Raw genomic sequence first — 21,269 nt, forward strand, 5'->3', positions numbered from 1 at the left:
TCTTTTTCAGTGGGCACCTGCGGCTTGGTGAGGTTGTCAACGGCTGTTCTCCTTTTCTTCACCAGACATCGGAGGTGATTTGGCATGCGTGCATATGCTGATTAGGCTCAGTTTTAGCTGCATAGGTGGGTTGTTCTAGCGTCTGTCCAGTCACGTTGCCTATCACGCCTGCGTTGCCTGATGGCATCAACATGCTGTTGGACTTTGGTTTATTCACCTGCCCTTTACAGACTCCCAGTCAGATCGCTTCCACACCTCGGACTAAGGTGTTTCCTTATGGAGAACCTATCCGACCGACAACACCTCCTCGGCTGGATCCATTTGGTGATTCGCTTGCCGATTCACTGATACCACCGACACGATAGCCATCTCCCGTGTCCCTCTGCCACTAGCAGCAGGACGACCCTGGTCTCTGAGATCTTGGCGTTGAATCGAACGTGGGGCCCTGAACAACATCGGACGGTCTAGACAATAGAATTGGAGATCGAAAGAAAACCCCTGTCGCCGTTCCTCAGAACCCTCTTGTGGTAATCCAACCATACCAGTAGAGGCTCTGGTGCAGAGCCCGTTCCGGCAGTCTCCACCCCCAAAGACACCCTCGACCACACCTCGAAGGGGGCTGTGCTGGAAAGTCGCTCTCACCTTCCTGGAGGTATTGGGTAGATTATCTGCCAAGCCTTACAAGTTCCCAGAGTGCGGCCATCGTCTGTTCTTATTGGGAGTTGTCGCCGTTGGACATGGGAGGCTCAAGGACTACTGGTGTCTGTCCACCACGCGACCGCCCCATTTGCGGGGCTCAAACATCGCCCTCATGGACGCCAGGAGTACAGGTGAAGTCGGAAAAGACAAGATGCATCCACCTATCAGAAGAGGCAAGGACCAGCTTCGACTACCGAGACTAGGTAGGCGTCTGTCAAGGTCAGAGATATCATTGGCCACGGATTGAGAAGTTCGGTACATGACGATCAAGGGTTCCTTGGAGTTTGCGCCAGCCCACCCACGTCCTCGGGCGAGCGTCCGAGCCTGGGGCGTCCCCCAATGTTTATTTCTTCTGGAACATGGCGGTGATGATGTTTGGTAATTCCACCAAGGAGATTTATCATTCCTCGCCCCTGATCAACTTGCTATGATGATAGGCCACGGGATCACGGGATGCTGCTCCCAATCAGTGGTACAGTCTAGACTCTTACGGTCTATGTGAAACTCCCTTACAGCCGTAGTATCTTGGGTGACTCCTGAGAATGATTATCGCGATACCTGTGGGATTTCTGACGGAACTATAAGTACAATGTGAATCTTCATCATTCTCCCATCCGTCTTCCCTCCTCATCCCGCTCACTCAGGACAAACACACAGCTGCCTCCCAATATCTTCCACTCAGCTCCATCACGCAAATCACATACAAAATGCAGGCCAAGGTTCTCGTCTCCGCCATGCTGGCCGGCCTCACCGCGGCTCAGACTCTCAACATCCCCACCCGCAGCGGTTCCATCGTCTCCCTCTCTGCTCCCAGTGTCATCTCTGGAAGCAAGGACATGGGCAACAAGGAGTTTGATCGTGGTCGCGCCTGTGACACCGACGCCGACACCGGCAGCGACTCCGCCGTCTTCATTCTCGAGAATGGCGCCACCCTGAGCAACGTCATCATCGGTGTCAACCAGCTGGAGGGCGTCCACTGCAAGGGCGCCTGCACCCTGAAGAACGTCTGGTTCCGCGACGTCTGCGAAGGTAAGATGCTCTCCATGAGACTTGTAACCAAGCCCTTCACCTAACTCCCGATCGCAGACGCTATCTCCGCCCTCGGCACTGGTGACGTCCTCATCCAGGGCGGTGGCGCCCAGAACGCCGCCGACAAGGTCGTCCAGCACAACGGCCGCGGCACCGTCACCATCGATGGTTTCACTGTCGTCACCGCCGGCAAGCTCTACCGCGGCTGCGGTGACTGCACCAACAACGGCGGCCCCCGCAACGTCATCGTCAAGAACGTCAAGGCCAAGAGCGTCAAGGAGCTTGTCGGTATCAACTCCAACTACGGTGACGTCGCCACTATCTCCAACACCTGCGGCTCCAGTGTCTCCAAGGTCTGCCAGGAGTACAAGGGTGTCAACAAGGGCTCTGGCGAGAGCAGCAAGGTCAGCACCACTGCCAACTGCAAGGGCCAGACTTCTCTGTCCGCCTGCTAAGCGGCTTGATCATTGGTCCCTGGTCGATCTTTCTGCATCATATTACTTGAGCGTGGAGTCTTGGGGAGCTTATCCCTTCAGCGTGTATTTACTTCTGCGCCGTGGTCTTGTTGGCTGATGCTTCTCTGACCGGGCGCCTTCCATGTACATAGTAGCTTCGCCGATAGGCCCGAACATAACAGCTGAATCGTTTTCAATTGACTCCATATGCTGTGAAGATAGTAGACTGCCAAATTGCTCAGCCAAAATCACACGTGCTTCGAGACAGGAGTCGGCGACCGAGACGAAGTCCCAGGTTCCACTGGCCTCCTTAGCAGCAAAACATTAGATATTCCCTGAAAGTTCAAACTTGTACACGTCTTTTGACGGAGCTTTTTGCCCGGTTGTAGATCGAAGATGTGTGGGGTTGGAATGCGATTATCAGACAGGTGGCTTCCCATTGCCCACAATTCGACCCATTTGTCGACGTCAAGTGGGAACCGACGATGCGCATGCTGCCGGGGCGTCAGTGACGATATATTTACGCAACTTCGCGTCACTCAGATTACAATGAGATCAATTTGATGACACATCGAGACTATCGAGACGGTTTTAAATAGTCTTTACAACGATAGTTCCAGGAAATCCTTCACATTAAATCTATCACATTCGACCAAAGTTCCACTCAGCGATCCAACTTCCCGCCCTCAAATCGTTACAGTTAACCCTGTTTACACAAACCCTTCGAGCCATCATAATGCCTCAATACAACAACTCTCAAGCCGACACTCACAGTATGTATTGACAGACTACCTACGTATCCCAGTACTAACTGTAAAGCAGAGGACCCCTCAAGCAAGCATGAAGCCAAGGAGATGATGGCCCAGCAGCAGAGGGAGGAGAGAACAGAGCACTCTAAGAGGGGTGCGAACACGGGAAAGCCTCCGGGAGTTCCGGAATATGTTGCGCGCAAGGAGCACGCCGCTGATGTGCAGCACTGAGTTATCTGGGACAAATGATGATGTATGAGCACATGATCTTGCAGCACATGGATATGTCAACGATCTAGCTAAGGCTATTTACGCTGAGTCAAAATCCATGTTACGACTTAGTATTGTATCTACGACGAACAAATTTGAAGCAATTCCAAGTGCACTTCCATTATCACGGAATCTCAAGTCTGTAATTCCCAGTCCTCTGCACACTACTACTCCTCACGCATCATCCTAAATCTGTTACTGCAAAATTCCAAATAAATTTCCTTCAGGAGGCTTCAACTAATTGGCGATCGCGGAATACCGGTCCTGTTATTGTGTCAGTTCGGCGTCTCACATTGTGGCTAACATCGGAGAAGGGATCAGGGTCCATACCAAAAGTCGGATGTACCAGCATGCCATCAGCAAGAGCATCGAAGGAGTTGGGAGCCACCCACTCCATAAGCCTGTCCCAGTTGACGCATTCATGGGGACTGGTCAAGTTTCCGATCGGCCGAAGACCAGTGGAGTTCCACTTCATGGTGATCAGCGTTGTGTCACCTTGACACATCACTGCCTCTCGAAGCATATGGAGACAATGATCTGGAAGTTTCATCAAAAGAATGATCTTAAGCAAGCCACGAAAGCTAGGAGCCGGAGTTGGGGTTTCTCACCGTTGTGCTCGGCGAGCCTCTCTTGCTCGTGACTTGTCAACTTGCTGAAATTGTAGTATTCTGGGTGCAGGGCGTGATACAGGTTTTTCTAACGGATCGAATTAGTCGATTTGCACATTTGAGACATGATTTGAAGCAAGCATACCAGGCAGTGCAGGTGATGGTAGACCATGATAGATCCAAAGTAACCACCTCCTGGTAGTTCGATACCCTCGTCCACTCGACCAAGTTCTTCCATTTTATGTTTCGGAATGCGAATGTTCTGATCTTTAGAACGTCCGTCAACCTATGAATGAAATGATTCAGAGGCTTGGGTGGCAACTCACATGCGAGAATATTATGCCAGTTCCTGTCCACCTCCGCATCAGGCTCAGTGAAATACGTGGCGTTCTGGAGCCCCTTCTCGAATTGGTAGAACTCGCGAAATTCATATTGAAGGAATCCATCGACGATAGCTGAATGACCGGTTAGCAACGGAATTGATGGTGCGCAGTGTGAACTGACAATCCATGGCCCTGGTGCCCTGCATACGACCAGGTTTGAATGTGTGCGCAGATATCTGGATCAGAGCCGCCGAATACAAGATCAGAACAGCCAAACCACAAAGGGCTTGAAAAAGAAGTGAACATGATCCAGATCTTCTCTTGACAAGGCCCTCCTGCATCAACGTTGTCTCTTCGCTGTAAGACCCGTCGCTGGATTCATCGCTTGGGGGTACCCGATTGTATGTCGCCTTCTCGATTACAGGAAGCATGTTGAGTCGCCGAAGACGCCGAAGGTTGATCGGAATGAACAAGAAAATGAACGAATATTGTTGAAGAAGGAAGGAGACCACAATCCCCAGAAACTGGAATTTGAAGAAGGTCTGGTGTTGAGACAGCAGAGAACGTCGAGGATGAACGACCCCTTCTTTCTTATGCGGGCCAACGTGTGCTCGCAAAAGATTGTAAGTGCAGATCCCACGAGCATGGCTTTTCTTTTCACACCGTGGTGATATTTCGATGAAGCGCTCTTGCCGCGCCGCAAAAACGGGCCCAATTTGACAAACGGGGAGAAGCACTCAGCTCACATGGATTGTACAGGGGAAAACCACACTCCGCGCCTTTCCTCGCAGTAATCGCAACATATTTGCTGCATGGATACAAAGAGGCTCTGTAAACTAGATCTAATACGGTAAACACCCCGATGCGAAAGGCAAAGAGATGCTGTTGGGTGTAGTTACAGAAACAGATCCAACAGAGTTGTGAAGCATCGCTTCGGTTGGAAACTCTTGGAGGCGAAATCTGATTTGAGCGGGAAGAAAACCCATGCGTTTGAGAGGCGGAAAACAGTGATAGGACAAGATATTCATGCAACTCGAGCTCAAAGCAGCAAGAGATTACTGCAAGTTAATCAAAATGCATCAACCGAGAGGCAAACATTCAATGTCGTTGTCGGGCAGGTGACTGGGAATATGGGAGAAAGCGGGGCATATGCCCTTCGCAACAAACACGCGGTGAGTCTGGCCAGACTCTGCTTTAGCCGACATTTTGCAGTCACAAGAGGTGCAACCGATCAAACAGGACTGGAAGGTGAAAATTGGGCAAGTTATTCGAAGAGATGGCGCAGTAGGCGTATGGCCGATGCATATATAAACCCATCTCAGTCAAGGTAGTTATCAGACCGCAGGGACTTGTTCATTTCATACTCTCAAGGCCCACAACTCACTTTTTTGCACATCACGCGTTGTTGTCAACCATTGCCTGAATTGCTAAAAGGCGCCGAAATGAAGGTCTCCGTCATCGTTCTCGTATCTGGCCTCTTGGCCTATGTCAATGCTCTTCCTATGCCAGGTAAGTAATGAGTTCAATTCTTGCACAGAATCACCAATTTCTAACTCTCTGCACAGGTCAAAACATGGTCTTGGAAGCGCCTGTTGCGGTTGAGCGGGCTGAAGTGGACGCCGACCTAGCTTACAACAAGCCTTCTGCTGCTGCCCGGGCTGAAGTGGACGCCGACCTAGCTTATAACAAACCATCCGCTGCTGCACGGGCTGAGGTGGACGCTGATCTTGCTTACAACAAGCCTTCCGCTGCTGCGCGGGCGGAAGAAGCCGACCTGGCTTACAACATGCCTTCCGCGGCTGCCAAGTAGCGACGCAAGTTGCATCCGTTGGGTTAGGATTATGGGCGTGTTTGCTCGCATGCGATAAATAGAACCCACACATGTGCTGAAGCTAGCTTCAATATTGCAGTCACTGAATCACGAGGATCAAAGTGACAGGCACTGCAGTTCGTGTGCATGTTTCTAGATTCCTCCAAGACATGCACTTTTCTGTGGTCTCCTGGCCCAAAGCCTTCAAATCGCCGTTTGATCTGCAGCCATGTAAAGTGGGTGGTCATGCATGCACATATACGCGGTTCAAGTAGACAAACTTTTAGGGAAACATCAGTGAAATGCAGGCGGCGTACTTGCCCCATTCTTATTCTCGCTCGTCCCGAGGAAAACTTTTCAATGAGGAAAGGCGGTGCAATTTGGAACTTGCATGGACTCAGTGGCAGCAAACATTCGAAATTAAACTTATCACTGCTACCTCTTGATTCTCCAGAAAAACCAATCTGTACGATGAACTCGATTACCAGCAGACTCTAAGAATACCCCATCATTTTCCCTTCGCTGCTTCCAACTTCCATGTCTCCATGTCACGGTAGATTGTGCCGTTGTCCACGTATCGATCATAAAACCAACGGATCGACTGCCTAAAAGTTCCAAACACCCTCCCTACATTGGCAGTTGCGAACCGCGACGAGCTATATTGGGACATCTCGGGATCACTAGGTCTTACCATTGCTTTTGGATCGAAGGACACATCCAAAAAGTTACCGCCGTTGTAGATCTCACCCAGTCTATCGTCGTCCAGTCGGCGAATCGCGATCCTATGCTTGTAGTCACCTTGGACGGCTGTCTGGATAAAGAACACACTGCCTGTGGTCCGGCGCGCTGCAACCTCTGCGCGGTGGTGTTCCATGCACCGCTCGATGCGCTCGCTATCGCTGGTGTCCTCTGGAAGGGGCAGCCCGATGACTTCAATGCGGTACCGGTACTTGGGGTGCTCAAGGTACGCTTTGTCCAAGGCGTCGAATCTCGTGTGCGCAAGTGTGTAGATCTTCTCGGCCGTGTCTCGGACGTGGTAAGCGTACACGGCTTCGGGCAAGGTGTGATAAACTCGGATGACCCAAAGAGGTATGTTTGAAAGATCGGGTCCTGCGGGCGACCTCGCGTCTTTGTCAGTGTAGGCCCATACTGCAAAACAAGGTCTTCCGTCGTGGCAAGGAGCATCAACCACGACAGGTTGGGGAGGAGGGGGCAAACGGGGAGATGGAGGGGGAGTGGGCCACGTCGGCTTTCTCGCCAGTCGAATTTTCGCAATGTCAACTTCCTCCTTTTCGCCCTTCAAGAAGCGCTTGAGTCCTTCATACGCAGATTTGACAGGCATTGTAACTGTTCGATATGTATCAAGTATTGCGTGCCGGCTAGTAATTTTTGAGGGCGCGCTTTCTAGAAGACACCTAGACTTATTTTAACAGGAGGAACTGAAGTGGTTACCGTGCTTTTGTGTTGTTGCTGGATTGTATAATTGAGATAGATGGTAAAAGCTAGAAGATGTGTCTGGAATAAATAGGCAATCCAAAGATTTCGCTTGGGGTGCCTCTGAACAATTCCGGTTGTTCTCTCTGGGGGTCTCAACTCTCGTTCCTTTGTAGTACAACAATAACAGCTACCCTTTATTGACAAAATGAAGAATAGCAACGCTGCCAGGCTCCCTTTGACGTTCTTGATTATGTTAAAAAACTTTCGCGAGAATAAGGCGCCAGGTCTTTCATCACAACAACCGCTTTCTATTCACAGTTTGCTGTCGTTGTTCTCTTTCAAAGCCATAGTCCAACAATTCAAAAGCATAATGACGTTGAGTTTTGTCGACGCACCAGTCTTCAAAGTTGTTGCAGACCAAACAAAGCATGTCAGATCAGTTCATGTCTCTGACGTAAATGCAACATGCACTCATCGCCTGTTTCGAAGTTGGCAAGGCATACCCAACAGATGTGTGCTCCGCATCTGCAACTCATGTGGTCGCAGCCATACCACTTCTCGATAGGCGCGTGGCATTTGGGGCAGTCCTTGACCCCAAGCTTCCGCTTGCACTTTCGCAGTTTCTTTTCGTCTCCTCTGGCAATCTTGTCTCGACGTTCCGCACAAGATATTGCGGGATGAGAGTTGTGGCATGAGGGGCATGTCGCTTTGCCGCAGCTCGGACATTCAAAATATCTTGGGTTCTCGGTGGGACTGACTCGGTAAATGTATCCGCAATCTGCCGTAGGACAGTACCGGAGTTTCTCGGGATGCTTGTTGACATATGATTCGGCTGATGACGCGAGGAGTTGTTCGAACGCTACTGGTGGGAGATATTGTGCTAGTTCATCAAGGCCGATAACGGATCTGCAAAGGCCATTATTGCCTATACAGGCCACTTTGAAGCCTCCAGGATTTGTATCTCCTGCTCGACATAAGTTCTGGAAGCAGTCCAAGCAGTAGACATGACCGCACGTCGTCGTCAGGAACTGGTCAGGCTCGGTCCAGCACACTGAACATGGTCTCTCAACCGCGTCTCTGAAGGTTGACCTCTGAGAAATCATTTCTATGGCTCGTTCGTAAGAGGAGACTGGTCCTGCGATATTAATTTGGGAAGGCGGCCAGACGGACTTATACCTCACAGTGTCTTGACCAAGGGCTTCGGAGAGAGCCTTGAAACCTCCTCTGATGGCCCAATTAAAGGCATTTGCGTTGAGAGTAATAGGGTGGACGGCTGTGAAATTGTTTTCGAAACTCAGGAAAAGAGCCTCGTTGGCTTTTTTGATATTTTCAGGCGGGCCGTATAGCTTGATCTCTTTGCTGACTGGGAGACAGTGAAATGCTACACCACAGCCCTTTGCAATCTGATCGAGGATCCGGTTTCGGAAGGCCTTATCGTCAAAATACGGACTCCAGACCGGGCTGTCGGTGTCCGCAGAGTAGGAAATGACCTTACCAGCAAATAGACCATCCAATGCTTGTCGTTTCCTCTCCAGAGCATCAAGATTGTCGCTCTCCAACGACAGTATGGTGTGTTCTTCCGTGTCGCAAAATGTTTGAAATTTGACCTGAGAATCTCTGTGGTCATGACGGTTCGTGACCTCGTCGATAAGACTCTGGAAAACTCGGGTCGAAAGGTTGTAGCTCGTGGAGTGAATTTGCTTCACACTGAGTAGCCCAGACGAATTAAAAGGGAGAGGGGTTCCGTCAAAGGTCTGGGCTGCTCGCTTGGCGTCTTCTGCTCCTTTAAACCAAGCCACCGAGTCCAAGATACGATCTTCGTCGTCTGACCCGAGAGAAAGCCGTGTTTCCAACTCGCCGACGGCTGCCAGCATAGCTTCCACCATTGCAACCTCGTTTTTTTCGCATGCAAAGTCAGATCCGCCGCGGTCCTTTGGCCAAGAGCACTTAATTTTCCGACTAGTCACAACGTGGAAGTCCTCTTTTTCCGAAATCGGATTTATCTCTTCGGTGACAACTTTAATCCCTGAAAACACGCCGTGTGCCTTCTTCTTCTCAAAGTTCGCGCGCAAAAGTTCCGCAAACCCAGGGACTCGACCGTTGACAACAGCGTACTTGAGCCCCGAGTCTTGGGATCTCAGTTTAATGGACGTGAGAGGGACATGGAAGCCCCTTTGTTCTAAAAGCAATTGAATTGCCGTCGTACTGCACGGTCCCACAATGTTGAGAATGACGGTGGTCGAGTTATCAGGTAGAGTAACATCACAGACCGATGCCCCGGGGCCAAACGTAAAGGACGCTCCGAGCAACTGTCGTGTACGCGAATCGGTGTCGGTGTACAGCTGTACGATCAAGTGAGCTTTTGCGATAGTCTGATGCAACTGAAATGCAGTGAGCTACTCACAGTGTCCTCTTCTGGGTCCCCATGGGGAAGACGGCATTCACTTCCCCTGCGACAACGCGCCTTCGTAGGCCGAACACGTGCGAATTGGTCCAACGGCATGTCAACGTGTGGGATATTGCACTCCTCCCCAAAGCGACAGAAACCTTTCGAGAAAAATGTGCAGAGGTTCATGGCAGTCCCCTTGAACAGGCTCTTGTCATAACTGAACTCGCAGTCATCCCCTTTGGCGCATCGCCCCCGACGACAATCCCGGCATAGTTGACCGTTCTCCAGAGACGATTCATTTGGAGACAAGGTGTTACCCCCACGAGGGTTGTCGTGCGTGTGTACCATGTCTCTGACTCGAGACAAAAGTAGTTTGAACATACTGAGTACAGCAGTTACCTGAACAGAGGTGGATAGGCTGAGAACGATAGCAGAGATTTTCTCTCTGCAACCCTGAGTGCTGGACCAAAAACGCGGCACCTTACCTGGAGAACATACAGGGTTTGAGAACGAGAGGCACGTGAGGCGGAGGTGTGATGTTTTTTAGAAAGCTAGACTTCACAGGCGCGTTTCATTGGCCTTCTATGTAGGAACCTCTTGGGCTTTTATCCTCCGGGTTGCTGGGCCATCATTGAGTTGCACCTTGCACCTGTGACCTTTAGATTCTTCACAAACAATTGGACTGATCAAAGCGCCAAGCAGCCACACTCAAGGCTCAGATCGTAGTTCGAAGTTGGGCGGGCTGCGATCGTGCCAGACCTGTAACATACCATGGTTTTGCATATCTCACGAAGGCTTAGTATTCAATATCTACATGCAACTTCACGCAAAGGAATTACATAGTCAGGGGCAAAGTACAAAGGTTCATCATTGGAGCGATAGCAGAGAGAGCGACAGAGGAGACGGCAGGGAAGGTGGTTAGGAGAGGGCGACAGGAGAGGGCGACAGGAGAGTGCGACAGGAGAGGGCGACAGGAGAGAGAGGGGTAGGCCAGAGGCACAGTGTGGGAGAGCCAATCTTTTCTGAATAGCTTCAATAATTGGATGGCGTGATCATGCAAGGTTGCTGCGGCAAAGTAAGACGCAAGCCACAATGGAAGGCGCCGGTTATCCAGTGGGGCGCATCACGGAATGGAAGCATATAATACACATCTACGCACATTTACACAATGACAAGCATCGTCACATCACATTGCATAGATTAGGGAACGTTTGTTTGGCGGTGGTGGTTGTGGTTTGTATTGTTGGCCAAAAAAAGAAAAAAAAACCCCGAAGGGAAAAAAAAAAAGGCAAAAAACCCCGAAGGGTAAAAAAACCTGTTAGAGGGAGGATGGGTGTGAGAGACTACTAGAGGCATTGCCTGGGTAGCTCTCGAGTGCGGCGGCCGGACGCCCTGTGACATCGTCAGGAATCAATTGCTTTCCGTCAGAGTCGTAATTGTTGTAGTGGTAGTTGTTGGCGGCGTCGTCCGGCATTGGTTGTTGTGGTTGTGATTGTTTGTTTGCGCGCACCTCCATCCTTTCCTCCCCGCGATCTCGGCTGTTGTCTTGTGTGGGCTCGAGTCGCTTTCCGTATTCCTCATATTGATCTTTGTCGAGGTAATACTTGTTGTCGTCGAGATACTCCTGCTTGGCAAGGTCGTACTCGGTCCATTCCTGGTCTGGTGGAACGGTGTTGTTGTTGTTGTATAAGAGGGGTGGTGAAAAACCCAAAGTTGGAGACAACTAAGGGAGGACGTATGGGCGAGGATCTACCACCAGCTTTGGCCGACGGGAAGATCCTGAGCGAGCGGTCGTTCTTGTTGTGGTTGTTGTTGTACGACGCGCGCCTCCATACGCCCCTCACCCCTATCCCTTCCGTCATCTTGTGCGGGTTCGGGATCTTCGTCGTCGACGGGGAATTGGAGCTCAGCGAGCTCATTCTCAATCCGCTCATCGTCGGGCAGGATGGGATTGCCGTTCTCATCGTGCAGAATATATCCTTCGCCGACGGTACCGTGATCTTTTACCATGTGGTTGTACGCTGCAATGGCGGTCGGATAGGTTTCCATGCACGCCCAACAGATGAAGGTACCGCAGCCTGGACACTCAACCTTGTCACAACCATCGTATTTGACGATCGGAGTTGAGCATCCGGGGCAATCTCGGGCCTCGAGGTCCTTTTTGGCTTGCTCGAGGTCCGTATCTATCATTGAGTCACACGGGGACTCGTTGTCATGTTGGTGGCCGCACGTAGTGCAGAGACGCACCAGACAATCCGGGCATGTCTTTGGTGTGCCCATGGAGCCTTCAGTCTTAGGTGTTGGCTGGTAGACTTGACGGCACCCGGGAGTGGGGCAGTGGCGTACAAGATTAGGGTTGCGTGCCACGAAGGCGTTGGCGGCCAGGTCGAGAAAATCCTCAAAGAGTGCTGGAGGTAGGTTGTTGGCGAGACACTCGAGGTCGATAGGCTGGTGGCACAACTCTCCATTATCGTTCTGCTCGGTGCAGCGGAGAGGCCCCTTCTTGTGGTTGGCTCTGTATGTCTCGAGCAGACACTCGGCGCAGAAGACTGATTGATGTCCGCAAGATGGTAGAACGGGCCGTTTGAGGACGTCAAAGCAAGCCATGCAAGTACGTTCTGACTGGATCTTGGGAGCGCGAATGGTAGTGGTGTCGAGGATGGCGGTCTGCTCGATGAGCTCCGCAAGCTGTCTCTTGATGTTGGTCACAGCCAGTCTGTTGGAGCCGGTGACGGTGATGGTGGCCATGGTCTCTGATCGCTCGAGCTCGGTGCTCACTCGGTCGCGGAGGGCGAGGACATGAAGTTCGTTGAATTTGTGAGAAATCGTACTCATCTGGTCGTGGGGTACTCCAATACGGGCCTCGAAGGCCTGAACACAATGTAAGTCCTTATATTGGTACGCGAGGTTTTTGACTGCCATCGCCGCTTGGTCGCTGTTCTCGAGGGTGATCTTGGTGGTACAGCGCAAGTCATACTCTTCAGGGCGAGTGAAGTGAGAAACTTTCGCGAACGTCTCCAGGTAGCTGAGAAGCTTCCGATATTGGTATGCGACGTCTCTTGCTCCATCCTTAAGCCAACTAATCTTGACCGTGCTGGCGCAGCCAGTCCAAATAAGGGTCTTGTGGGTAGCGTCTGTGAGCTCGAAACCGGTAACCTCTCCGCCGGCTGTGATGGTCATGTCAACGCCTAACTTGTGGCGGACGACGGAGCTGTTGGCGGGGACGATGGAGGTACGGTTGGCAATCATGGTAGTAGAAGACATGATGCGAGCTGATATAGTGTAGTGGGAAAGGAACCGGACGATGAGAATGCCGGACTATAGGTAGTGACGCCGAACGACTTAGGAGCCGAACGATAGTGATGGTGAACGACTAAGGAGCCGAACGATAGATAGTTGGAGGATGTAATAAAGTGGAGTAATCAGAGTGAAGAGTAAAGTAGTGAGTGGCGAGATGAACAGCGATTTGTAAAATAGCGACGTGAAGAAGTAGAGTGAGTACGAATCAACGAAGTGAGACACAGAAGGAAAGAAAGAAAGCCCGGGACGAGGGAGCGAGGCAGGCATTTTAAAGGATTCTGAAGGCTCGCCGCAAGCTCTCTCCTCCTCACCTTTCAGACCCATCCGTACACCATTACCAAGCACCACTACCAAGCATTAAGAGTCCATACACGATGTACCATCTTGTGTGAAGTCAAAGAAGTGGGATAACTCATATTGCAGGACTTTCGTGCCATAGAAGCTGCTCGTCGAAGTCGAAGAGGTCAGAATCTCTGCGGCTGTATACGAGCTTGAGTTGTATCTATAGCAGCCATCTATGTGAAGTTGCCGTTGAAGCCCGTAGTTGAAGTCAAAGTGGGGAGAATTGGTCATATTGCAGAGTTCTCAGGTCGAAGAGGTGAGACATTGTGCCACTTGGCAGACTTGAGAGCTCCCGAAACCGCAGGCCAGGTGGCAAAGCCCGTAAAGCCATCACACACAGTTGCAAAGTCTCTGGAAAGGTGTCGTTGTGGGCAGTTTGACAAGAAAGCGGATGCCCGTAAGTGTCCTCTCGACCACTTGATAGAACAGGATTTGAGACAGCACTGCAAAGAGCTGGGACTTTCAAAAGATGCAACAGATGCACACAGAAGGAGTTGAGTAGACGTTAAAATGCCCATCCGCAAGACAGAATAAACTACCTACGGATCAGGTGCTATTGTCACTTGCTGAACAGCTGAGCAGAGTTGTCGACTCATCCTATGGGGACTAGCTTTGCTTTCTCAGGGGCCGTCCAGGGGCCGTAAACTGTATCCCACAATGTGGCTGAAGGCCGTCTACAGCTATTGCAGACTGCCAGGTTGGTAACTTACTGACAAATCCAGAGATAGCCAACCCCTGAAGACTGTGGGTAACCTGAATTGGCGGTGCCTTGTCAGGAGCCGCTCACGGCCCGTTCAGGGGCCGTAAACTGTGTTCCACAATGTGGCCAAACACCATATACAGCGGACATTGACGGATTTGTGACTCAGGGGCACATTTATCTCGGGTCAGGTACGCAAACCTTTTCTTGGTGGCGGCGAGGTACCTCTTCTCCAGCCATGGAGGTGGACCAAAAGGGGCTTGTAGTCGAAACTTTCGTAACCCTAACCCAAAGATATTCCGGCCGCTACCAGTCCTCAAGGTTCCTGAAAAGAGGTTTTCAGCGCACAGATCATAATCCCTAGTTTTCTCTATCACAGTGTTCAAGGTGGGTGACAGGCAAGTAAATTTGTGACGGGAAGAAACGAACGAGACACCAGGGAGATGGAGGGTATCCGAAAACATAATTTTCTAACATCGAGGGTAGTAGTAGAGCAAGGACAAGCATGTCCGCTTAAAATCGGTCGTTTTTTGCTGTCACCTGAGTGGATGCTTGGATCCTTCTCCTTTAGGTAGCAGAGAGCCACAGTTCCACTTTAAATTATTGATGGTAGATTTGAAGGTGTGGGAGGTGGCAAATAATTCCCTAAACATAATGCCCCTGAAGACGGAAGCGGCAGTGGGGGGATTCGTGTTGAAGTTGCGAATAGGTGAGACTGATACTTAAGCTGGCAAGAGAATGGTGATGAAGTTGAAGATGGCTCCGCAGAGCAAAAGAGTTGACCCGTCTCGAGGAGGGGCAGGACACTGCGAATACCCAAATGTGGCCCCAACCCCTCAATGTCTGTCTGCCGCAGCAGGTCTCGTGGTTTTGAGGAATTCCATATGCATGGTGCGATGAGCATCATTTCCAGGCGTGGCGAGGAACTTTCCCTCGTCTTCAACGCTCACTCACGTGAACCAGCAGTTATTTTGAGATGTATTGGTCTAAATGCACTATGCTACCGAGATATCCCAAACCGAACCGGTCATAAAATCAAAAATGCAGGTATCAATAAACGCCAGAAACTCACATCGCTCTTTTGTGTGTTTTCTCATTACCCATCAGAGAGAAAAGGACCCTCCTTTTAACCCACGACGTGGGGAACGCCCCTCTTCCACTTGAGCTTCTTGCCGTGCTTGCTCTCGTGGTGCCTCGACACGTTGTCCCTGCGCCCGCGGTGGTCGCAGCCGGGGTGCGGGCACTCGCGGATCTCGGAGCGCACGTTGGCGGTCTGCGCGACCTCGGGGTGCCGCGCCTGCAGGTGCCGCTCGAGGTCGCGGACCTGGGCGAACTTGTGCTCCGTGTGGCGCTCGGCGCGGCAGATGGTGCAGACGAGCGACTTGCGGTGGACGCGCTGGTGCTGCTTGAGCTGGGCCTCCTTGCGGAAGGTCTTTGTGCAGTTGTCGGTGGTGCAGCGGTAGGGGTGGTCGGCGCCGTCCGGGGAGGTCGGAGAGGCGGTGCTCGTGGGGAGGGGGGAGGCGGTGGAGGAGGAGAGGGGCCAGACGGGCATGGAACTGGGGTCTTGGAGGAAGTCCATGTCGTCGGGGATGTAGTCGAGAGACTGCTCGAAGGGAGACGTGTTTGCGCTGCCGAAGTAGGAGGCGGAGAGCTGATCGCCCGAGAGGTAGTCCGACGACGCCGAGAGGTCTGGGAGGGGGTCGTTGAAGGAGAAGAGGCTCTGCTCGACGTCGTACTGGACGGTGGGGTCGTTGATGATGTCCTCCGGGGAGCTGGTGTCCGTGGGGTAGGGGTAGCTCATGGTGAAGTCGCTGGGGGCGAGCATCTCCTCGTTAATGTATGTGGCCCAGGCCATCTCGTCCGGTGACTCGTAGAGCTCGGAGAGAGGCGAGGCTTGGTTGAACATGGTCTCCATTGTGTCGTGGGGTGCAGCGCATCCGGGCTGGGCCCCGTAGGGCCAGCCGGTGGAAGTCACTGCCATGGTGGTAGTGAGGAGGGGGTCAATCTCGGTGTGGGTAGTGTTATCGCCTTCTAGTCTGCCAACTCTCGTGGAAGTTGCAGCAGACATTTCGATCAACTCCGTGTGCGAAGGTGAAGGTTGCTGGTCAAAGTGGTTGTAGCTGTGGTCGTAGATGGTGGTGGACTCGGCAATGTGCTGAGCGTAGCGGTTTACAAATGGCGTTGGTTGTGTGTGAGCGATGTGGGATCTGGAGTCATCAAGTTTAGATGTCCGCTCGAGAAGTTTTACGACGTACTCAGGTCCTTGGCCAACCTAGGGGCAAGCGTTAGTCGCATGTCACAGGGTGAAAAGTAAGTCGAGTCGAAGCCTTACCTGCGCGAATAAACGGCGTCATCTTCACCATATTAGACAGCAACCGACAGGTGCTTCATGATGCTGTTGACTTCCTGGCGCCGAGGCGTGGTATGGAAGTCATGGCAAGCGATGGCTGCGCAAGTTGCGCAAGCTGCGCTGGGAAGATCATATCCCAAGCCAAATGTTTCCTGCCTTGGATCTTCGCGACCCTGAAGCATTGACCATTTCCCAAGAGGAAATCGGTCCATGTCTGCGAGGTCAAATCTCGCGACGTCTTCTGCCGTCTCTCGACGAGACAGATGACTGACGCTGATGTCTGGGTTGCAGCACGACATCCGTCGGTACCGACGTGTCATTGCATGTGCAGGCAACTGAGACTGGTAGGTGTGTTAGCGCCTACGTTTCGTAGAGCGTTGATGAAATCTCTAAATTGTTAGCCTACCTTCTGCGTCATATTCGGAAGCGATCCCAAGATTGGAAGCATGGTGGAGTCGACGGGCGATGTCCATGAGGGTGCAATATGGCATCCCCCGTCGTCGGAGTAGTCGTTCTCGGTGATCGGCGAGCAATCCATTTCGTCGCATCCGTCCGAAGCACAACCAATGTGCAGAGACAGTCGCATCAAATCGGATCGCTCATCAATCTCGAGAGCGCAAGTGCAGGGCGGTTCAGGCACGAGTCGGCCAGGATCGCCATCGTAGTCATATTGGTCCAGACGGTCGTTGACCGGTGGATCATGGTGCAGGGCCATCTTGGCGGCGGGCGAAGCGGCTGCTACAACCAGCGCATTGGTATTGAGGCGGAGGGGGTCAAGAAAGCTTGAGAAGGGTTGTATCGATGATCCGAATCGATGTCAAGCTTGCGTGCAACAGTAAGATGAAGGCGATGTTTGAAGATAGGTAGAGTAAGTGTAAGTCGGATGAGGAAAGAAAGAAGGTCAGATTCGAGATGCGCGAGGGATGCCTGGGGATTTGAACAACCCAGTGACTCAGGCAGAAGCTTTCCTACTGGCTGAATGGGCGCTGCCTGTGCCGTTTTCCTGGGGGCGCAGCGATTTGGCCTCAGTGGCCCGTGCGTCGTCCGCAGTGGGATGGTCTACCTTTTGGATGGATTAAATGTTAGGTCACTGATCATTGGGAGGCAGTTTCTACATCATATTTTGACTTCCTCTATTGCTTAAAACGCAGTAATGCTGATAGTTCTATCTTTTAATGACATAAGCTTTAATTGTATTTTCTTTATACAGCGTTTCATCCTATTGTGAGCACCTCGATATCTATAGACCATCCCAGATTCCAACATCAAAGTAGACATAAAAGTACCCTCCGCAAGCCAGGGCTGAACGGTAGGCGGATTCCTGCGGGGAGAGGCACCATTGGCTGGCAGAGCTGACATGCCCCCACTTGGCTGCAGGGAAAAGATACCGAGTGACTTGAGGCCGCCGCGGCTTCCCCATCGTGTTTCCCATCCATCGCGCCATTGCGCATGCCTCGTTGTCGAGTTTTCCTTGAAAAGATGATGCAACTGCTCGAGGGACGAGCAATTAGGGGTCAATTATTGGCCGCCTTACGTTGAGTCAGTCGGCGGGGTTCGAGTGTCTGCCCCTCCATTGCTGTTGAAAGAGCTCGATATATGGGTGTTTTTCGCCGAGAGACGCAAATCATCGTCATATCTGTCTGTTCTTGACAGAAGACCTTCAATGGACCGGCTGAAGCTGCCCCAGATAGCTTCACCGAACACGATATGTTGGCACCCGAGTTGAGCACGTCTATTATTACATTTCGAAGTCGCAGACTCAGCACTGATCGCGGTAACTGGGGCGTCGACGGCTCGTGTGTGCGAGCCATTACGACTTCCCCGACTGGTTCGACACCAACAACCTACCTTCGCTGATACCAACTGCCTCAGTACGAGGATGGCTAACGTGTTGCGCGCAACACGACTGACTGCCAGCCCATCACCCCCGATAGGAATCGTCGTGCAAGGTGTCTCCAAAAAGATTCGCCCTGGAATCGCCATACCCGAGCGCAAAGGTCGACATAACCACCTCCATCCCTCGAGAATCAAGAACAACACACCAACCCGAGAGAATCGTGAGAGGGGTCAAAAAGTTGCGCCGAGGGGGAATCGAACCCCCGGCTCCCCGACGCTGCTAGATGGCAACGGAGAATTTTACCACTAAACCATCGGCGCAGATGGCAGCTGACTCAGCTGATGGTTGGTTCATGGACTTTGCAAATTATGACCTATGTCAGAAAATAGTGACGGGATCATTCCCACGCAAATGAGCGAGCGAACGATGAAGATTCCAACATTCAAAGACGACGAGATACAATCGAGCTCGCTACCAGCGCACCCCATAAGAGACTGTTTGAATAATTTGAAAGACTGTGGTTGTACACACACGTCTGGGTACGAGTGTGGAGTTGGTGAAGAAGAATGGGACAATGAAAGGGAGGGCTTCGACACGTTTACATCCCCAGAGACGCTCAGGCCATGGAAAGTATCATACGGAGGTGAGGTTCAAATAAGAGCCGTTCTGCGGGGTCCAGCCAAGTAAACTCTGAACGTCGCACGTTCCCCTTCTCCGTGGACTTCTCATGCTGGTGGAGACATTGTTCGGGGTCGCTCTGGGTGTTCTCGGCGAGCGGAGGCAAGGTCCCCACTTTGCTCCCCGTGTTGTCCGGGACGAGGGGCCGAGTCGGGGTTCTCTTCCGCGTCCGTCTTTGCCTCGCGAAGCTTGGTATCCCATTCTTGTCACGGGGATGGACCGCGAGATAAGGTAGTAGAAGGCTGGCATTGTACCTGTGCGAGTGATTGGGACACATCCTTGAGGCATGAATGCTTCTACGGCAGTATTCCCCTCTCCGCACTCCTTTCGTGTTCCCTGCAGCCTACCGCGACGGCCGCCTTCAAGACGTCAAGCCTCGTCGGTCCATAAACCCGTTACCCGGGCCAAATCTACCACACTCCATGAACCGTCATCAACCCTAGGCAGCGAAGTTGTTGTCCATGAAAGAGAAGACAGCAGCCTGGTCAACACAATTCCTCCCGCATTCCAAACCCTTCCCCAAACTCCCATGTTTCCCCCATCCAATCCAAACATGCCATCATCTCCCCAGCAGCAGCAAAAACCCCCAATTCGGGTGCTGCGTGAGTTTGAGCAAGATACTTGCATCCGCGCTAGCGCCGCCTTACGCCGCCGCCCCGCCCCGCCCCATCTGATTCGCCGCGCCAACCACACTCACCCGCCACGAACCTCTCTCCGATCTCAAGCCCATCCATGTAAGCTTAACGCAGCTGCCAACATCCCGTTTGTCGTTAAGCTTAGTCGCGAGCTCGTCGCTAGCAGCAAATAAGAAAAACTTGCTCAATTGGCGGCTGAGATTGGTTCACCTTCCCGTTACAGCGTCTCTCCCAGTGAAGCAGGCATGCGAGCCCGGTCTAGACGTGATGCCGAACCCAGCAGAGATGGCACGCTGCCATAGGTCTCCTCTTTCGTTTCGTTGTGGCGTTCTTTCCTGCGCAGGTTTCTTGCAGCTGGCCAGCCCGACTAGCTGTCTACCAACCACATCCCAAAGGGCAGCAACAGCTCCCATCCTTGCCATGCCTACCTTTCCCAATGGGAAGGATAAGCTAAAACATTTTAGAACGCAATCTGCATGCTCCTCTGCGGGGGTTACAACACATGCAAACAAGCAAGCAGGTGGTGGTAGAAGGGTATATATAACCGCGAGTGCCTCTGTCTCTTGGTGTGGCATCGCACACTCTCCAGTCTCGAGTCTTGGCAAGATCTTGTCCCATCAACCGACCCGCTGAACAGACTTAAACTACCATCTCCACAAGATCAGCAGGAACCAGAAACAACAAAATGGCCCCCAAGACCCTCCTCGTCGCCCTCGGCGCCGCCAACCTCGCCGCCGCGCACTTCGGCCTCGCCTACCCCTCCTGGAGAGCCGACACGCTCAAGGGCACGAATGAGACGGGATATTCGCAGTGGCTGTACCCATGTACGTTATTCCTCCTCTCACCACAGCATGATCCCTTCAAATACTAACCACCCACCCAAAAGGCGCCGGCGTCCCCTACGGCACCGGCAACGTCACCGACTGGCCCCTCGACGGCGGCTCTCTCGAGCTCGACCTGCACCACGACTGGACCTACGTCTTCATCAACCTCGGCATCGAGGCCGACGGCAACGTGACCACGCACAACATCACGCTGACCCCGCAGTTCTGGAACGCCACCGGCAGCGGCGTTCTCTGCGTCGAGAAGCTCAACCTGACGACGCCCGCGAAGGAGGGACAGAAGGGGAGCATCCAGGTGGTGACTGTGGGCGACGCCGGGGCTGGCCTCTACAACGTGAGTTATCCTCTGTTTCCCACATTTCACCTGGGTTTTGGTGCTCTTAAAACCGGAGAACCGGGAGGGGAAGCATAAGCTGACGATGGGATATAGTGCGCCGACATCCGCTTCACCGCCAACGCGACCACGCTCCCCTCGGACCAGTGCAAAACGGAGGGCGTGGAGGTGTACACCGTCAAGGAGCAGAGCGCCAACGGCACCGTCGAGGAGGGCAGCGGCAGCGGAAACAGCAGCAGCGGCAACTCGACCTCGGGCGGCGGCGGCAGCAGTGGCGCGGCGGGACGTAGTTCTCACGCGGTTGCGCTGACGTCCATCGTCGGTCTGAGCATGGCCTTCGTCTTCGGGATGAGTTTGTGAGGATGTGATGCGACGGGTAGGGGGCAAGATGTGACGTGAAGGGGGGACATCACGAGAGCATGAGAAATGTGTTGTGTGTTGTTATGTGCGTGGGCGTGTGTGACGACCCTTTCTAATGTACA

General features: G+C 52.4%; 9 protein-coding genes across 9 annotated transcripts; 3 read left to right on the forward strand and 6 right to left on the reverse strand.

Annotated features, from left to right (window-relative positions):
• Positions 1 to 1,286: 1,286 nt before the first annotated feature.
• GCG54_00000440 (putative pectate lyase E) lies at positions 1,287 to 2,183 on the forward strand (the record flags this gene model as incomplete). The annotated part of the gene is made up of 2 exons (XM_045400578.1): positions 1,287 to 1,728; positions 1,786 to 2,183. Coding segments are annotated over 2 exons (840 nt in total), but the record flags the coding sequence as incomplete, so codon positions are not given.
• Positions 2,184 to 2,919: 736 nt separating this feature from the next.
• Positions 2,920 to 3,163, forward strand: GCG54_00000441 (uncharacterized protein; the record flags this gene model as incomplete). Its single annotated transcript, XM_045400579.1, has 2 exons — positions 2,920 to 2,956; positions 3,006 to 3,163. The coding sequence occupies 2 exons, from the start codon at positions 2,920 to 2,922 to the stop codon at positions 3,161 to 3,163; spliced, it is 195 nt and encodes a 64-aa protein (XP_045269554.1).
• Positions 3,164 to 3,425: 262 nt separating this feature from the next.
• GCG54_00000442 (uncharacterized protein) lies at positions 3,426 to 4,564 on the reverse strand (the record flags this gene model as incomplete). Its single annotated transcript, XM_045400580.1, has 5 exons — positions 3,426 to 3,739; positions 3,811 to 3,898; positions 3,956 to 4,077; positions 4,137 to 4,265; positions 4,315 to 4,564. The coding sequence occupies 5 exons, from the start codon at positions 4,562 to 4,564 to the stop codon at positions 3,426 to 3,428; spliced, it is 903 nt and encodes a 300-aa protein (XP_045269555.1).
• A 1,887-nt stretch (positions 4,565 to 6,451) lies between these two features.
• GCG54_00000443 (uncharacterized protein) lies at positions 6,452 to 7,285 on the reverse strand (the record flags this gene model as incomplete). The annotated part of the gene is made up of 1 exon (XM_045400581.1): positions 6,452 to 7,285. The coding sequence occupies one exon, from the start codon at positions 7,283 to 7,285 to the stop codon at positions 6,452 to 6,454; it is 834 nt and encodes a 277-aa protein (XP_045269556.1).
• Positions 7,286 to 7,912: 627 nt separating this feature from the next.
• Positions 7,913 to 8,203, reverse strand: GCG54_00000444 (uncharacterized protein; the record flags this gene model as incomplete). The annotated part of the gene is made up of 1 exon (XM_045400582.1): positions 7,913 to 8,203. The coding sequence occupies one exon, from the start codon at positions 8,201 to 8,203 to the stop codon at positions 7,913 to 7,915; it is 291 nt and encodes a 96-aa protein (XP_045269557.1).
• A 282-nt stretch (positions 8,204 to 8,485) lies between these two features.
• GCG54_00000445 (uncharacterized protein) lies at positions 8,486 to 9,883 on the reverse strand (the record flags this gene model as incomplete). The annotated part of the gene is made up of 3 exons (XM_045400583.1): positions 8,486 to 8,515; positions 8,562 to 9,722; positions 9,785 to 9,883. The coding sequence occupies 3 exons, from the start codon at positions 9,881 to 9,883 to the stop codon at positions 8,486 to 8,488; spliced, it is 1,290 nt and encodes a 429-aa protein (XP_045269558.1).
• Positions 9,884 to 11,087: 1,204 nt separating this feature from the next.
• GCG54_00000446 (uncharacterized protein) lies at positions 11,088 to 13,033 on the reverse strand (the record flags this gene model as incomplete). The annotated part of the gene is made up of 2 exons (XM_045400584.1): positions 11,088 to 11,428; positions 11,614 to 13,033. 2 exons carry the CDS (start codon positions 13,031 to 13,033, stop codon positions 11,088 to 11,090), a joined length of 1,761 nt encoding a protein of 586 aa, XP_045269559.1.
• A 2,204-nt stretch (positions 13,034 to 15,237) lies between these two features.
• Positions 15,238 to 17,176, reverse strand: GCG54_00000447 (uncharacterized protein; the record flags this gene model as incomplete). Its single annotated transcript, XM_045400585.1, has 3 exons — positions 15,238 to 16,383; positions 16,488 to 16,802; positions 16,868 to 17,176. The coding sequence occupies 3 exons, from the start codon at positions 17,174 to 17,176 to the stop codon at positions 15,238 to 15,240; spliced, it is 1,770 nt and encodes a 589-aa protein (XP_045269560.1).
• Positions 17,177 to 20,296: 3,120 nt separating this feature from the next.
• GCG54_00000448 (uncharacterized protein) lies at positions 20,297 to 21,147 on the forward strand (the record flags this gene model as incomplete). Its single annotated transcript, XM_045400586.1, has 3 exons — positions 20,297 to 20,435; positions 20,498 to 20,787; positions 20,884 to 21,147. The coding sequence occupies 3 exons, from the start codon at positions 20,297 to 20,299 to the stop codon at positions 21,145 to 21,147; spliced, it is 693 nt and encodes a 230-aa protein (XP_045269561.1).
• Between the last annotated feature and the right edge of the window lie 122 nt (positions 21,148 to 21,269).

The sequence above is a fragment of the Colletotrichum gloeosporioides genome, assembly GCF_011800055.1.
Source record: "Colletotrichum gloeosporioides strain Lc1 chromosome Unknown consensus_12, whole genome shotgun sequence".
In the NCBI taxonomy this organism is placed as follows: domain Eukaryota; kingdom Fungi; phylum Ascomycota; class Sordariomycetes; order Glomerellales; family Glomerellaceae; genus Colletotrichum; species Colletotrichum gloeosporioides.